We start from the raw sequence: 18,658 nt of genomic DNA on the forward strand, positions 1-18,658 counted from the left end.
ATCTAACACTAAGGATTTTCAACATACTACATTTCCAACTTCATATATTTTCAATTTGACATGTGACTGGGATTTTTGACAGATTCCCCACATGGCTCATCACTTGATTCATATGTGGTTCTTCCTCCAGGACTAGATATGTAAAATGACATTGATATAAAGAAGGTGCCGTATATTTTTAATTAGTGTTTGGAGAGAACTTTTAAATAATCAGCTTCTCTTAAGACAAAAGAGAATGTACTAAGAAACTAATGAAAATGACTGAAATATTCTAATTCCTTGGACATATAACCCTGATGCTTAGAGCCTGGGATGGGCCAGGAACACCTGATTCTCCCAGGATAGACAAATACTGGGATGTATTAGCCACTGTGTACAGTAACAAAAAAAGCCAGCAAGGTGAGCCAGGAATCCCCCTTTCTATACTGAGAGCACAAAGCAAGAACAGCTTTCAACAATGAACATGACAACACTGGTCAGAACAGACACATACTGATGGTGTAATCACAAAGATCAGAAGGTTGAGCACTCAGGTAAAAAAGAATGGCTCTCTTTCTCCCTTCCTACCTTAAACCCAGGGCCCTACACCAACTTTTAAACAGAATAGCTTTGAAAAATATCAAATGACCTTGTGCTAGAAGAATATTTTTTAATACTGTCATATATATCTTTGTGCATCCTCCTTATTCCCTCTACCTAAATTTTAGTTTTGTTTACATGAGGGAACTGATAAGCATTACAGATGTCTGCCTCTGAATTCTTGTTCCATTACTAACCCATGGTGCTATTTCAGACATGTCACACCATCCTAATTCATTTCAACATTAATAATCCTACCCACACATCCTCCTCCCATTGCTGAGGAGTCACCTTGCTTATCCTGCAATGTGCCTTTCATTGCCCCTGGGCAGAAATGAACTATAAACAGTCTGTCAAAGCTTTAACTGGGATATCCTGTTGAAGCACTTTGAATAAATACCCAGATCCTTCCTAGAAAACAGAAGAAGTGAAATGAGAAAAGACCATGTCCACAGGTGGTTTTCTGTCAGAATTAGATTATTTTCACAATTTCATTTAGAATCTGAGGTATTTTTCATCACACTGAACACCTGCTATTATGATCATATTTAGATAGCAGCTTCACACAACATTTACTGATGTCAAGAACCTGTGTTTTACAATTTGAAGACTTCATAAGAAATTCTTACAAACCTAAAAAATATTCTGGAATATCAAACTGGTGAGATGGTATTATGCTTTTATTTTGTTTTGTTTTATAATAGTAAGCCAGTATAAATGGTGTATGAAAGAATAAGAAGTAAGAATTTTTTGATTATACTATTTAGCTTATCTGAAGAAAGCCCTTATACTGGACAAAAATTCCAAAGATCCAGATTCCTTGCCAGAGGGACATCTTTTTACAATGTATTAGTTGTAAGAGGTAATATTGAAATCTTTGGTGATATCTTGAAGTCAGATCCCTGACTTTACACTTCAGCAGAAGTGTTGCTAAGGTAGGGCCAATGGATATTAAACTTTCCTTTGTATATTTCCCTATGTCATTTGCCAGTAAATGGATGGAACTGGAGAATATCATGCTAAGTGAAATAAGCCAGTCCCAAGAAAACTAAAGGCCGAATGTTCTCTCTGACATGTGGATGCTAATCCACAACAAGGGAAGGTGGGGAGGGGAAGAATAGAACTCCATTTGATTGGAAAAGGGGAAAGGAAGGTAAGGGAGGAAGGATGGAAATAAGAAAGATATAGAATAAATCAGACATAACTTTCTTATGTTCATATATGAATATATTACCAGTATAATTCCACATCATGTACAACCATAAGAATGGGATCCTAATTAGAATAAGGTATAATATATATATATATATATATATATAGTATGTCAAAATACACTCTACTGTCATGTATATTTAAAAAGAAGAAAAAAAAAAGGACCTCAGGTGCTTAACAACATATTTACCTATTCCAGAACAAAGCAATTAAATGTCTCCAACTTCAGAGTTGCTGATTTTTCACAGGAAAGAATCTTAAAATTTAGGTGATTAAAGGCCCAGATGGAAGATGCCTCATTCACCAAGGCCTCCATTTCCCAAACCAAAATAAATAATAGCTAACGGAGATGGGCCCTTCCCAGCTATGGAGTTTGTCCCGGATGTCTTTAGAGGTCTCTTTATCTCATGTTTATAGACTTCCCAACAGTTTATATCACATAGCCCAGGGTGTCACAAGTGTTTGAAAAGAACAACTTTTTCCTTGGCCACATTAGTTCCAGACTACTAAGATTAAGACAAGTGCCAAATTGCTGTAAAGCAATTCTGTCTTTGCTGGCGTCCCTAAAGAAGATTCTATCTCAGAGTGTTTATTCTCAATGTCACCAAAACAAATGAAAAATTCACTTCTTATAATGTTTGGTCAGGGTACCCTGACTCTGGGCTTAATGCAGCTTCTCCCTTCATTTAGCCTTTCTCAGTTCAACCTCAAAACCTCACAGAGAAAATTTGCTTAACTTATAACATTTATTAAAAGGCAGGTTACTGAAAATACTACTGACAGCTACATGAATTTTTGCTGGGGTAAGTGGAAAAAAGTGACCAAAAGGAGAAGCAAATGAGTGTGGAGACATCCAGGGGAACAGATCAATAAGGCATACTAAGTCAACACTCAGAAAGATCTCTATCACAAGCAGACTGTTTCCATGCCAGTGCAGCAGAAAGGAAAAGAAAACCTATAAATCAGCTGTTTTGTCTCCATAATACCAAGAGGTCTGAGGGCCTTTATTTCAGAGAACTAGTTGAAATGGTTATCTCTGGCCCACTGACATTCTTCTGTAAGAATGGATCAGGGACTACTACGCTAGAGGAAATAATATACCTTAGCTGAAAAGAAGACCAGGCCATTGGTGAGGTCTTCTTACCTGCCTTTTTAAGGGCAGAGACGTTGTGCTGCCATTGAGCACCAGACACTGGTGTGCCGCCATCTTGAAAGCAATATTAGGTCCATTTGATATTCATAGTAACTTTATGTGGTGAGTGGAGGTTATGCCATGTTCCCCAGTTTATAAAGAAAACAATTTAATTAATTTAATGAATTAAATTCATTCAAGTAGGAAATGGTGGAGTCCAGATCAGAACTCATATGTGAGCAACAGAACCTGGGTTCTGATCTGGACTCCACTATTTCCTAATTGAATGAATTTAATATATAAAATAATGAATTTATCACAAATAAATCATATAGTGGTGGGAGCAATCCAAAACACACAGAACTTAAAATCCAAGGTTGAAAGTGAGTTTTAATTTCTAGTAATAATATTTTAAATTTTTTTGATGTTGTATAAATGTGTTTAATAATAATGGGGAAATAATTGGGAAATTTACTTAAATTAAATTCACTGTTTTAAAAAAGTGAGGCCATGACAAGCCAAGTCAGGAAATTAAAATTTAAGGCTGTCATTCTGTGGTTACAAAAAAGAGGAAAGTGAGTGAGTAAAAAGCATATGAACATATCTTTTACACTTGAGTTTTAAATAAGAATAAAAGGAAATTATAATTTAAGAGAAAAATACAGAAATTCAGGAGGTTGTAACTTGTAAAATGTCTACCTTAAGAAATATTTATTAGCATAATGTATTTATTTCAACATGTACAACAAATTGAAAGCATACTGAGGAAAATAGGCAGAGTTTTCTCCTTGTCTTTTCTCTGCATGTCTGCCTCAGTATCTCTCAGGGTAATTTCTGAATGGTAGAATCCAGTGGTATTTCACAGTGAATTTGTCTTTCCTACTCAAATAGCAAGCTTTCTAAGCTGAATATTTTTGCTACTACCTCACATTTGTGAGCATTTTAGAAGATTCTAGATTCCATCTCTACCTTACACAATTTGAGGGAAAGGCTGAGTACTGGCAATGGCACAATGTGAAAATCTCAAATATAATGAACCATGCAAGAAAAAGAAATATCAAAATGTCTCAGAACATTTTACTTTAAGGATACTGTTTGATTTTTGTTTTTCTTCAATGCTGGGAATCAAACCTAAGATCTCAAGCATATTAGGCAAGTGCTTTACCACTAAGATACATCCCCAGCCACTATGTTTGCTTTTATAGTTTAAAATTAAAGTATCTTTAAAAACAGAGAAATACAATTAGGATTGTGCAGCTACCACAAATTCTTTGGAAAAAGATTAAGTATCACATAGCCCAGGGTGTCACAAGTGTTTGAAAGAACAACAAGTTAAGAAACAAACATAACAAGATTGTGCATAACAACCTCTATTTAAGCCTCTACTTATTTAAGTTAACTAATTTAATCTACATACAGATTTTAGATCAGGGGATATATGGAAAGTTCTGAGTTATTATTCATTGTGTGTCAATGACAATCCACATAACCATGGGCATACTTAGCACCCTGATTTTGATCTCTGCATACAATTTCCCACTGAAATGACTAAGAGCACCTTGGGGGAAATGGCTGATTCCAAGAAGAGAATGAGGAAATGTGTTTATTAAAGTCACTTAAAATAAATAAAATCGAAAATTCTGTTCTCCAGTGATACAAGTCACATTATAAGTACATATGACTAGTGGCTATCAAACTGGACAGCAGCATATTAGACATTTCCATCACTGCAGAGTTTCTTTTGGAAAGCACTGGGCTAGCAATTAGAAGACATTTAAGAGACCTAAAAACCAAATACAGTGTGTGAAGTTGTTTCAATTTTGATCATACAAGCAAATATCATTTTTTTGATTGATAAGAAAATTGAAATATGCCCTAGGAATTAGAATATAAATTATTGTTAATAATGTGTGATAATAGTATTAGGTTGTTTATAAAGGTTTTCTATATTTAGATATACTCTGCAAGTACATAAGAATAGAATGTTATATTGTCTGAAATTTAAAATACTTCATTAAAGACTTTTGATAAAGGTAAATGTTAATAATTGTTAGGAACACAGCATATCAAAACAAAACTCCAGCTTCTTTCATTGCTTTGCTTCCATTTTTTTGGTGGTGCTGGGGATTGAACCCACGGCCTTTCACACATTAGGTAAGTACTCCACTACTGAGCTACATCTCCAGCCAATCTGCATTTCTAATTTTAAAATATCAGATGTAACTTATACAAATTTATAAACATGTGTATTCTTATATATATTAGAAGCAAAACCATAAAGACCTAGTGTATGGGTCTTAAAAAGTTTACTAATTGCTCTATCAAAAACCTTATTGGCATAATTAGGCAAGGATGATTAAAACTCGAATGACTGAGCACAGAATTCCAGTTACTATAGTCTTAAATAAACTGCTCTTGTGCCTAAGCAAAGTTATTTGGAAAATAAGATGTAAAACCTACTGCACTATATAAGTGGCAAATATTTTACATTTTAGAGGTATTCAAATTTTAAAATATTTGGGGAATCATACTTTGTTTCAATTAAAAGTATTGCTATGACAAAAATATCTGGATGGCTTGTTCAAAATTCCAGTTAGTATTTGACATAAGTACGAATTACAAAAGTTATAGACTGTATGAAGTACTCTTAAGTTAATAGCCAGCTCATTTAATGAATGCAAAATGCCTTCAAAAATACCATGTGTGAAAACTGTGCATTATTAGGTCAAATTGGATTATCAGTGGAAATATATGGAATGGCATTATGTTTTAAACAAGCAAATCACAAAAATGCATGAAAACACAAACAGTGGTTTCCCCCTATTCTTGGTTTTGCTTTCTGTAATTTCAGTTACATAGAGTTAACCATGGTCTGAAATTATTAAACAGAAAATCCAGAAAAAAATTCATGATTTTTAAATAACTTTTATTACAGTATAATGTTATACTTCTTCTATTTTATTGTTATTAATCTCTTATTATGCCTAACTTATAAATTATCATCTGTGTGTGAGTATGTGTGTGTGTGTGTAGAAAAATCAGAGTGTATAGGATTTGGCACTATCCATTGTTCAGGCACACCCAGGAGTCTTGGAAACACATACTCCTTGGATAGAGGGAATTATTATATAATATTTTGAATCAAGATTATATGAAATATTGGTAGTAAGTGTTTCAATAGTTAGAATTGCTTGATACAACTTCCAGTGTTTAGCCCAAAAGTTTGAAACATTTTAGAAATCACACATTTCTGTAGTATCAGAAGCTAGGCTCCATGACATAAAACAAATTGAGTTATCTGTTATAGCAGACTATTAAAAATATTTGATCAATGTAAATCAGTAAACCATACAGTATATATAGAAGCACTGACTGTTATGTCTCAATTATTCAGTTGTTGGAAGTGACAAATACTACCTTCACCATGGAATGTACATACAGGACTTAGTTTCAGCATTCAGATATTAGAATGTGTGCAAATAGAACCCACTGTGTACTAGAAAACACAGGTTAACAAAATAGAGCTGCTACTCAATTTTGAGTTTCAAAGATAACCAATATTTCATTAAATAAAATTTAAATGTTAATATATTCCCATACTAAAATTTTTTAAAACTTGAATAACATTAAAAGTCCTGTGGCAAAAAATATCAAACTATTTTCATAAATATTGACATTATTACTCATAATATATATTTTATATAACATATATTTTATATCAGCATCATATTCAATTCTGAATGTTTTTTGCCTAAACAGTGTTTGGATTGGCCAAAAGTTATTAGGATTCTATGTTAGAAAAATAATCAGGGTTTTTCAATTTAGGTAATGATTACTGTTTCCAGATATACTTACATGCTTGCTGTTTGACACACAGAATGCATTTTTCTCTTATCATTTTGTTTTTGTGGTATTGGAAATTCCCAGCTTTTTTTTTTTAGACAGAGTCTCACTAAGTTGCTGAGGCTGCAATCCTCCTGCCTCAGTTTCAGTAGTAGCTGGGAGATTATAGATATATGCCATCATAATCAGCTTAAAATGCATTTTTTCTCTACTACTACAAATACAGGTTGTGTCCCAGGCTAGGTTACAAAATATGCATAAAACTTAACTATTAAGTTCATCTCTTAATCTAACTAAAATACTAATAGCATCAGTCAAATTCTATGCTCTGGATACCAAGGACCAAAGAAAAACAAAGAAAGGGTTTCTCTTGTAGACCCAGGATCAGGTCTAGGTAAAATTTTGAAATGGCTGCCACTTTGCCCAGACAAGCCTCTAATCCCTTTTCAGTGCCCCTCTAACATCCCAATGGTGTTTATTTTCTCACCTCTCAATTCTGTGTGATATGCTGAGTCCTCTCCACAGAAGGCCTGCCCAAGCCTGACTAACTTGGAACTTCTGACTGTCCACATGTTCTGACACTCCCTGTCCCACACTCCAGCCCCCAGACATCTTTTACCAAAGTACATGGTATCTGAGAGAGACCACAGGAAAGTGATCTCACTGAATTAAAAACAAATGTGCCTACAATCTTTCTAGCTGTATTTTCATATTTTTAAAAGTAATTCTAAGTGTCACAAATACTTAAGAAGGGAGTTTTAAGATGCACACAAGTTGGAATATGAAGGCCCAGACTATGACAAAAAAAGTTCTATAAGGGATCAGGCCACTCCAGTTACAGTGCTTGCAACCTACAGCATCAAATATGACTTTCCCCTTCTGAATCTCCATCTGCAGGAGAGTGAGGGGGTTTTCCTCTGAGTAGCACAGGAGGACTGAGGGGAGGACCCTACAGCTGGCTTGTTAATGTTGGGAACTGCTTTAAATAATTTGTGGGAACAAATTTGCATTCTTATTTATATTTGGCTTCGGATTAGTTTGGGAATTTGTTGTATATTCTCAACACACATCTACTTCAGGGTTATAAGGAAAATCTCCTTTGATATTAAAACCTGAGAGCAGATGGTCCATCATGGATTAGTCACAAGCATTGACAGTTGCTTTTTTTATTCTGATGGTCAAATACATTGCAATTATTTTCTGTCTAGATAACTTCACATTTCATTTAAAATCTAACCAATCTCAGAGCTTTGATTGTCTAGTGATAGAGCATAGAAAACAAGAATTTTGAAACAAAAAGTAAACTATGTAGACATTTAAAAAAATGCTTCAAGAGGAAGGAGATACTGACCCAAGGGTGATCCATGATCTTAGTCACAGTAAAAAATGTTTTCCTTCATCATGCTTGGGGGACCAGCTCTCATGAAAATTTCCAGCCTGTCTCATATGAGTAGTACCAAAAATTAGAAGAGATTTTCTAGACATTAGATGTCACTTTAAGACACCACTCCTCTATGTCTAATATGTTAAAAACAACAATAATATAAGATAACAGTTTTTCAGTGAATGAATTTTAAGACACTTAAGAATTTTAAGACAGTGATGAAATAATAATTACCTGCAAGGGACTCACCAGGGACCTGTTTTTAGGTGCTGTAAATGCTTTGAGAACATTGTCTTCATCTTCTGATACTGGTGTCATTAAAACAGAGCTTGTAAGAATATTCTAAAAAGAAAGAAAATATTTGAAATTTAAATGAGCTTGGATAATATGAAAGCCAACAATCCTAACACTGTTGAGAGGAGATTACTATGAGATGGTACTCATTAGCATGAAGAAATGCAGGCATCTTCCAGAAAGTTTCTTCCCTGTGAGCTAAAAGGAGAACTCAATGATGTACTAACCCTCACACCACTGTGGCAAACACCACCAGAACCCAAAAACCTTTGGGTCCCATCTTATTCTAAGCATGGGGTATGCACTTAAAATCCATCTTCTAAATGAATTCATAAGTCCATGCTTTTAAAACTAAAGGATATTCTAAGCTCTTGGATATGGATTGTTTATTTCATATACTGGGACAGAAATATTTTATAGCTGTATTAAAGGCAGTATAGTTCAATGACAAAAAGCCACGCTTCTATGGATTTTTAGAATTTAGAGCCACATTTTTAGAGTTCTAATCCAGTACCAGCCCCATGAGGTATATAAACTTGAATAAATGACTAAGATACCAAATTTTCTAGTTGCTATAATGGAAGTGATAATGTTATCAATCTTATAGGGTTACTGCAAGGATTACATGAATTAACTCATCTAAAGTCATTAGATTAGGACTCACCACTTAATACATACTGAATAAGTATTAGTAATTATTGTTTGCTTAGATTCTCCATAAGACATAAGGGCAACTATTCACTAATAGTAAACTGGAAAAATGATGGAACCAAGGCAAGGCAATCCTGTTGGCCCTATGCACCCATGTATTCAGAACCAAACCTTGGGAAGAAAATCCACATATACTGATATGTACAGACTACTGTGGTCTTTATCTACTAAACAATATAGACAGAATCTGTTTTGAATACATAAACAAAAATTTCAACTTTATATTCTAACATTAATAATCATTTTTTTAAAAAAAAATGCATGAGAGGCTGTTTTGAAACCAGATGCACTAAAGAGTGAGTACTGAAACCACAATGGCCCCACATACCACACATAGGATTCTGAGTCACTAGTGGAGCAACTTGGGCACTGGTGCATGGGTACTTACTGGTGGTGCCTCTGCCACAGGTGATGCCTGTGTGAACAGTTGAGCATTCAGACTGTCCCCTTCCCAGTGGCTTGAGCAGAAGAAGTTTCCCGCTTTATCAGTTGGAGATTCTACCTAAAAGCAAACAGCAAGTGCTTGTCATTTCTACCAGTACTACTTTCACGAAATATTTATTCTCAGTAGTAAATTTCTGGTCAGTCTCTCAAACATTCAACCTTGCATGAAAATAAATCCAAGAGGAAAATTATCCAACTTGTTAAGAGATGCCTCTTGCCAACAAGCTACTTTGATCCTTGCAGGTTACATCTCCTTTCTTCTATACTATGAATTTAAAATACTACCATTTGAGTGTGAATTCCTATTTTTCTATGGTCTCAGAAAGTGAGGGAATATGTCATTCAGGGTAACTTGAATTTGTGTTCCCAGTGATAGTCATTCATATTTGGCTCAGAATAAACTGTTTCTTATTCCCTTAAAAAAGGGAGAGAGAAAATGGAATATTTATCATCTATCTATATTTTTAAGTATAATAAAAAGCTTCTGCCCTCTCTTTCCCTTATCCTAGCATCTTCTCTATATAAAGTTGATAGAAGTGGCTTGGCTTTCCAAACGAAAGATTGCTGCCTACACTCTGGCAGTACCTTTTGAATGCATCTTGTATGAAAATCTTACATGAGAAGTGGTGCTGTCGCACAGCATCGAGGCCAGGCACATCAAAATGCACGAAAGAACAAAGGCAGCAGGAGTCACAGCTTGTTCCTTCCATAGGGTCTTATACTTACCTCCTGTTTGATTTTCTTCAGTAAAGGTGGGCCATTCTCTTGAAACTCAGCAACAATGCCAGATTCATCTGACTCTTGTTTGATCACATCCTGTAGATCTTCTACTAGATGAGACGGCGTCTGAGGCTGTAGGGAAGAGTGGACATTTTTGCATCAGAGGAAAATTCCTATCTATGCTAATAAGTCAACCACACTCAAGGACTTTTCCAAAACTTACTAGCATCTTCAGGGGACCATATTTAATTTCTTGAGCTGCAAGTGCATGTTTGAAAGGTGTGGGTGTTCTTGGCGAGCTTTCTAGGATTGACCTTTTGATAGCTGGAGTTCTAAACCTTTAAAAAAGAGAACAAGCAGAGGCTTAATATGAAAGAAATGTAATGCTCATCACTTTGTTTTATCTATCAAATTTAATTTGTTTCCAATAAACTCTACCACTGGTACGGAATTGGATATGTTTATAAATCATATCCATTCACTAGGGAGAAGATAATAGTAGACATATCTTCAAAATATTATATATAATATATAATATTATATAATAATAGTATATAATATTTCAAAATATTATATAGCCTTAAGACTAAAAGTGCTAAAATATTATTCATCTTTCCTGATGTTTCTGAGGATATGGGAAAATGCCCTCAATCTATATAAGAACTATAATAAACTTTGCCATATCTGATATCATTGACAAATCAATTTATATATTCATTAAAAGGAGATTCACACTAGAAAACATGTTAACCTTTTAAAATTTATTTTTTTGTATTTGGAAGTAATAAGAATGGATTTCCTTCAAAGGTTTCTTATAATTCAAACTGATTTTCTCTTCCATTTCTTTGAATAGGTTAAGCCTTCATCAAATAAAAATGATTGTTTAATCATACCTTGGCTTTTAATCATATGATATTTCTGAAGATGTCAGAGAAAATTTAAGAGTAAAAATACGACCTATGTAAAGAACCACGATCAATCTTATTTTGAAGCTTATAATCAGAGAAGAAAGAAGGCTGAAAATCTTTTTCAGTGAGAGAAAAATTCAGTAGGGACTGAATGAACAAACAAACTAGATGGAAACATTTTATTAAAACTGCCTCTGCATATACAGAAATTGGAGTGAACTATAAAAGGCAATTTTGTTTATTTTCCCAGCTTCTACTTCTAGTTAGTTCTAACATTCCTAGGACAGACATATTCTGTCTGGGAATATTTAATATTTTTAATACATATAAATACACTAGCAAATTACTTACATACAAATATATCAGATAGTTGGGGGTTATATTCCATTAATTAGTTATAACCAAGATAAATAAATATTTTTTTCTTGATCCAAGAACTTACATGGTGTTTTCCTTTTGAGTTTTCACAGTCTGGTCTCTATGAAACGGTGTTGTAACAGTCAATTTGTAACCATTGAGAGGGGTGGAAGTTAAAGAAGGTGTTTCCAAGTCTAAGCTTTCATGGTTACTGGAAGTGTTTAAGAACTAAACACAGGAGAGAGAGAAAAGAACTACTTAGATTAAACAGTGATTCTCTACTCAGCCCAACTTCAAAATCACACCTAGATAATAAGCAAGTATGGTTTACTGACCCACTATGCAAAATAATAGATATTAACAATCATATGGTGTTGAAGAGGGTATTAATTTACTTCAATTGAGCATCCAAAATAAAACTAGAGTCAATACTGAAAAACTCGCAAAATCCTAAGAAAATATTATCAATAAAAGACACTTGCGATTAAAGAAAATGAGACACACCCTTTACTAACATTAAAAAGGTTATAAAGTATTTCTTTTAATAGTCAGGAGGCTGAGGTAGGATCACTTGGGTATAGGAGCTTGGGCAACTTATGAGACCCTGTCTCAAAACCAAAAAACAAACAAAACAAAACAAAACAAAAAATAGTGACGACAACAAACTAACTCAGGGTACTTGTGTAAAGAAACTGTTTTTAACTTTGAGTCCATGTTTCTCAGATGTACATACCTATATACTTAGACTTTTTTCTGGAACATCATCTATTAAAATGTTGCAGAACTAACATTCTGCAAAACACTGCTTGGAAAATACAGACAAAAAAACCCTATACACACACACACACACACACATGTACATATATACACATATGTGTACATATATATACTTATATACAAATATGTATGTATATACATATGTATGTATACATATATTTTTTTGGTGGAGGTATCATTTGTTTATACTTAAAGCTGTTCTCCAAACAAACGCAACAGAAAAAATTGGAAAAACATTTTAAAGTGCCAGATTATCTATTAATTTCAATTATTTTAATAATTTAGGAACACAAGTGTCTGATAAAGACTATAATTTCTATGCCTTAGAAACACTATATGAAATGAGAATATTCTTTGGCAAAAGCTTCACTAGTAAAATATGACACAACTCAAAAGAGCCAATGATGAAAATTTTAAATTTTCCTTAAGCGTTTGTTCCTCATCCTTTCCCTCCACCTTCCCACTCAAAGAGAGATTGGAATCTAAATTTCCAGTTGCAACCCAAATGGTATGTTTTCATAATTTGGTTCCCTCCTTTCTGGGGTCAGTGAATCACATAATGATAAATGAACAAAGAGGCAGAAAACATGTTAATATTTTAAAAGAAAGGGATCACACAGGACTAGAGAAAGAGATAGAAATGCTAAATTCTAGGGTAGAAGGAAATAAGAGCATATCCCATGCAAACTATCTTCCAAATAAAGTAAAAGAGAGAATCAGGACAAAACCATCAGCTAGTCTGCAGCCAGCCTAGGCTCTGAGAGGCAACAGGTCTCAGCCACAGCTAGATTCAGTGCCAGAATGAAATCAGCAAGGGCAGCAGTAGTCATTTGTTCCAAAGGATTAGTTTCTAGATTATTAAGGCTCAGGTGTCTGTTGCAAATTAGTAACAGCTGTGCAGAAATTGTGTGCTACCTGCGAGGGAGAGAAGGGCAGGCTTTTGACAGGGGAACGCTTGGGACTTGCACTGCTGACGTCAGCAAATAAGAAGGAGCTAGAGTCTCCAGTGGCTAGGGGGCTGGCCTGGCCCCGCTTTTTTCGAAGGATGACCAGTGGAATTGTGCTGTGCTTTGCAGGAGGTAAAGCCTTGGGAGGGTTGTTCACCCTCGGGTTAGGCTCTCCTACAGGGCTATTCCCATTGCCCTCTCTTTGCTGAAGCTGGAGCCCTTTGCCTGCGGAATGCTGTCTAGGTGGAAAAGCTGCTTCTTCAGAGAATTCAGAACTGCTGAGATCACACCATGATGAAGAATCCTGAAACAATGTGGGAGGCACAGAACTCTGAGACAGTGTGCGCAAGTTGTGTGCCATCATCACCTGAAACAGCACTGAGAAAGACATGCTAAGTGCACAGAAAACCTGGGGCCCATATGGTGAACTTTTTCCAGCAGCAAGGGTACCAGTCGTCTGTCACCCTGCATTAGCAGGAACTGCTAGAGGTTAGTCCTACAGATGTGCTGTGGGGAGGTCCTGACATCCTATCATTTACATGCAATATACAGCAAAGAGAAAACCTTTCTAGAAGGCACACAGTGGCGATATCCATGCCCTTTCCAGCAAGTACACAATAAATGTTTTTTAACCAACTAGGAAACCCAGGAAATGAAGTGAGTGTCTGCTGAGTGGGGGCTGAACTCCAGTTTGTTTCACTAAGAACGATTTATCTTGGTGAACCAATGGGACGGATAATTAATGTTCGGTATTTTATACAGAAAGCCACATCTACCAATGAACTGATTATTTCAAATACACTGGAAGATTGCTTTAAGTTCCCAGTAAACATAATTCTTAATATGCTATCCAAAAGCAAAGCAATATTCTAGAGAAGCACAAAGAAGTAAGCAAAATAAAAGATCCTTTAAAAGTAACTCAAACACCAATTCCATAGCTGGAGTTCTGCTTTATAAGTCATTGGCTTTGTTATTATTATTATTTTTAAATATGCTCTTTGAAGGATAGCTGGAGTCCTGCTTTATAAGATTTATTTTTTTTTAAATATGCCTTTTGAAGGAAAAGTTTAACAGCTGTCTTTTGTCTTGGTAGGGTATTATATGAGATCTCTGCAAAAATATATTTGTTAAGTCTAAATTCATACGTTTACCTATACATGAATTGAGACCAATAACATTTACTATAGAAAACGGCAAAGAGTTATGAAATGAGTTTTCTAAATCCCTTCCAGAAACATTAACTTGCCTTAGTAATTCTACTTACAGAATCTATAAATTGGAGTGTTTCTGCAACTTCTAAGAGGTTCTTAACATTATCCAGAATGGTACCCTGGTGGACGATCATGCACCTTGCTGGCGAGGCACTTTCTTCAGGTAGGGAGCTGGGATCCACTGGCAGAGATGGAGTGGAGTGGTGTTCCCCCAAACAGGAAACAGGTGCACTGTCTCCATGAGGTCTGGTGTGGTCGACAATGGAGGTGCTGTGCCACCCTGGGTAGCTGCATGTGTGGTTCTGTGTCTGAGGAAGGGGGGGTGGGGTGAGTGTAGAAATAAAGAAAAAGTGGGGGAAAAGAAAGGAAGAAGGAACTTAAAGCAATGATGTTGCACAAGGTATCTGATGCTGTTGGAGGAAAGATAAAAGTAGTTGCATCATCCAAAACTTATGCCTATGAAACAGTTGTCAAGATGTTTCCTTTTTGTCAATGCAAGCCCCTGCTTTTTAACAGTACTAGAGTTTATGCTTATGTGGTTACCTTCATTGTTATCATTTTGTTAAAACTTCAAACTATGCTACAAAGTACAAAGTTTTCATACTGACTGTCTTAGGAAATCAACTTGAACACAATTCGCAAAAGGTCCATCAATGTTAAGAATTGTCTTATTTGCATTCTAACCTACTAAAAAGCTAGAGAACTCAAGAGGTTAAGTTGCTTTTCTGTGTACATGTTCCTGATGCTTCTATCCCTTTCTAAGGATGTAGACTGCACCGAGGCAGTGAAGGGCTGCCAAATCAGCGTGGTTAGGAAAGCAGAAGAGCAAATTAACAGAAGTCTCCTTTCAGCATGACCACGCAACAGGAGAAATTGCAAAACATTAAAGTTAAAAAGTGGTTGAGTGGTCAAACTAACATGTGCACATAATCATTTTATTATTTAACAAAAAAGAAATTTACCCCTAAGAATACCTACTAGGTATCACTTCTCTTTTATTCACTTTGTTGGCTAACTAGATTTGTTACAAAGTACAAGCTGCTTTCTCAGTTTGCTGCCCAATTATTAAAAAAGATATCAGAATTCAGTAATGATCCACACAACTTTCATGCATGCAAACAAAAGAGACCAGTGTTATTTATGCATCAGTGTTTTACATCTATACATATAAAATATGTATATAAAATAAAAATATAATAAATATATATTTAATAATAAGTATATAAAATATACATAAATCTTTTTACATGTAATACTGAATGTACATCAAATCATGTTTGCAATTATAAAACAAGGACAGATTAAGAAAGTGAGAGAAAAAGAAAAAAAGTTAAACAAATAGCATATAGTACAAAGCTTTGTAAAAAAAAATATAGCACTTCTTTTATTTTATTCTTGCTAATCTTTTAACTGATTACAGTCCTGGAGAAAAAAAATGGCTTGATGAAAAGCACAAATGAATTTTGTTTCTACTGTAATACAAAAAGACTACTTCCAATTTAGTTAATACACATTCTTTTTAAAATTTATTTCTTACATACATGACAATGGTGGAGTGCATTACATAGTTATACACATTCTGATACCAACAGTATTTTTTTTTTTTTTACTATCAACTACTTCTGTTTAAACATAGTTAACTGATATATAGAATTGTGGCTGGGGTAATATTTAGAAGAGAAGAAAAAGGATACAGAAGAGTATTGGGGTAAAGCTGCAAACCATCCCCCCAAGTACGTAGTGACATTCTTACCGGTAATGCCTGCTGTCCTTTGAGCTCATTCTCAGTTGACATTAGGAGCAACTCTAATTCCTTTATTCGTTTTTCTTTCTCAGGGTCTTCATCGTTATAGTGTCTCTGAAATTAGAAGTTAAGGGGAGGGGAAGCAAAGGTCTGATTGGAAAGTGGTTGTAGCCTGGAGTCTTAAGGTACCACCACACAGCCCAAGGAGCCTCAGTGTAAAACCAAGACAAGTCAAATATTTCCACTACAGAAATCTTTCTGAATGAGATTTCAAACTTAAGGTAGTGATGGGAAATCTGAGGCTATAGAGTGGATGCTGCCTAATGAATTGTTTCAACTTGAAACAATGAACATCAGAAAACCCTCCAGAACAAACCCTCCAAGAAGCCAAGATTGGTAGATTGTTGGCCTGAACTTTACCCTCCTCTCTACTATTCCCTTTTCTTTTTACTTCAGCTGCTCAGGTGAAAATAAGTGTCTACATAAAAGAAATAAAGTATTTCTTAAAAGCACTGCCTTGCCCAGATAATGAGTTTCTTTATAAGAGAATCTTACCTGAATGGCTGCAGCAGCTGGCTGAGGAACATTAACTATATTTACATGTAAAGCTACAGGATATGGAACATGACTGGAGACCTAGATCAAAAAAGGGAAAACAAAGGCCGAGTCATTCATGGTTACATATGCTTCAGGGGATTTGACTTCCTGAGGTTTTATTCTGGGATTGAAGGGGGAAAAGTACTCTACTGATAAAATTCTCTAAACAATTAAATAACAACAAAAAACCTCCTTTAATTTGAAGTTTAGCCAGGCCTTTTAAAAATGGCTGAACAGCTAAAGCAATACAATGAAAGAAATTTAAGGTACTCATCAGTCCCAACAGGAAGCATTCCTTAGAGAAAAAAACACGATGGAAATATAATCTAAAATACATTTGTGAATGTATGAAACGTTTTCATGGGAAAAGGAGATGGTACTAGCTGCTTGTAACAAAATATTTTTCTGAGAATAATTATGATGTTTTGATAAAAAGCACAAAACCTCTTATGATAATCCATTCACCTGAGACCTTTCTGGAAAGTCTGTAGTCAAATCCATGGAACAGAGAAAGAAGAGTAAAAACTACTCATGAATATGTTTTGCCTAACATTTGCGTATGAGGTCTGTATTCTTGGATAAATTTCATCATTTATTATTGTTAGTTCAAAGATTAACATTCCTTGATTTTTCTTCTTTTCCACTCACTAAAAATCCTTTCTTTCCATACATATAAATGTCTAGAAATGAGGAAGGAATCACACTAATCCAAAGAAAGATAAAAGGGAACATTGGACTATCAATGCCATAAAGCTCTGCTCTTGAATCAGAGTAAAAATGTAAACGTTTACTGAATCAATAACTGCATTTTGGCTAGATCACTACCAGAATTAACAACCTATCCATTGGTGTCAAGCTATTTTCTCTCCAAATGTAATATTACATTCACTTTTCATTTTGGAAGAGAAAAATATTAGACTATAAATGTATCTTTCCCTTCCCCCATTCGTCTTCAGCAGTACTTTAAGAAAATTTACATCCAAACTCTAATTTTAAATTAGAATTGAAGTAGTGAGTTAGAATCAAACAACTTGGATTTTACCTGGCAATACCATGACTTGTAATCCTGGACAGAATCACTTAACCATCTCATTTCCAGACACATGACTCAGGGATACCCATATTTACCCTGATCTATTTCAAGGGGTATAGGTGAAGATTGATCTTAGTTATGTTTAGGAAAGCTCTTTGAAAACAATATAACCACAAGTATTATTATTATCGGTAGCTAAAATAACCATGTCTTTCACTAAAGTAAATTCTCAGGAATGGCTTACGTTTTGTGCTTCGGAAATTTGGTAATAGGAATAGTCATTGCTGACTGAGGGCTGGCCAGTTGGAGGGAGTTGAGATGAAGGTGGGGCATGAGCAAAACTCATCAAGTGATTGTTTTTCTGGAAGCCTGTGGCCACTGTTGGCTGGCTGGCTTTAGAAGACTCCTGCAGATAACCTTCCTGTTCCACCTTCCTACGCATTGTAGAATTCCAGTGGTTCTTGATAGCATTATCAGTTCTGCACAGAAATATAGCACATAAAAATTTTACAAACAAAAATTTCAATTCAGATTAGAGTTAATTGACAGAAAACTGTTTCTAACAGAAATCTTTATTTTGGTTCCACTAACAGTTGTTTTCTCTTTTTAATTGTTTCGTTCTTTTCCACCTGCTAAGATCTTGCTTTCCCTGTAGCCAAATTTAAAAATCCATAGATTTCTCTTATTTATATAATCTAGAATGTATGGATCTTTCTATAAACTCTGGTATCTTTTCATCATTTTGTGTCTGAGGTAAGGGAGTAT

At 34.9% G+C, this 18,658-nt stretch overlaps 1 protein-coding gene across 1 annotated transcript in view; it reads right to left on the bottom strand.

Annotated features, from left to right (window-relative positions):
- Myb (MYB proto-oncogene, transcription factor) overlaps nucleotides 1-18,658 on the bottom strand; it is a 31,377-nt gene that overhangs the window by 4,312 nt on the left and 8,407 nt on the right. Inside the window, exons 6-14 of the mRNA XM_027938443.2 lie at nucleotides 18,138-18,372; nucleotides 16,819-16,899; nucleotides 16,273-16,377; nucleotides 14,573-14,827; nucleotides 11,670-11,812; nucleotides 10,543-10,657; nucleotides 10,326-10,451; nucleotides 9,544-9,657; nucleotides 8,385-8,492 (exon numbers count right to left, since the gene is read on the bottom strand). Coding sequence (XP_027794244.2) covers nucleotides 8,385-8,492; nucleotides 9,544-9,657; nucleotides 10,326-10,451; nucleotides 10,543-10,657; nucleotides 11,670-11,812; nucleotides 14,573-14,827; nucleotides 16,273-16,377; nucleotides 16,819-16,899; nucleotides 18,138-18,372 — 1,282 coding nt within the window. The remainder of the gene's footprint in view (nucleotides 1-8,384; nucleotides 8,493-9,543; nucleotides 9,658-10,325; nucleotides 10,452-10,542; nucleotides 10,658-11,669; nucleotides 11,813-14,572; nucleotides 14,828-16,272; nucleotides 16,378-16,818; nucleotides 16,900-18,137; nucleotides 18,373-18,658) is intronic.

The sequence above is a fragment of the Marmota flaviventris genome, chromosome 6 (genome assembly GCF_047511675.1).
Source record: "Marmota flaviventris isolate mMarFla1 chromosome 6, mMarFla1.hap1, whole genome shotgun sequence".
NCBI classification, from domain to species: Eukaryota; Metazoa; Chordata; class Mammalia; order Rodentia; family Sciuridae; genus Marmota; species Marmota flaviventris.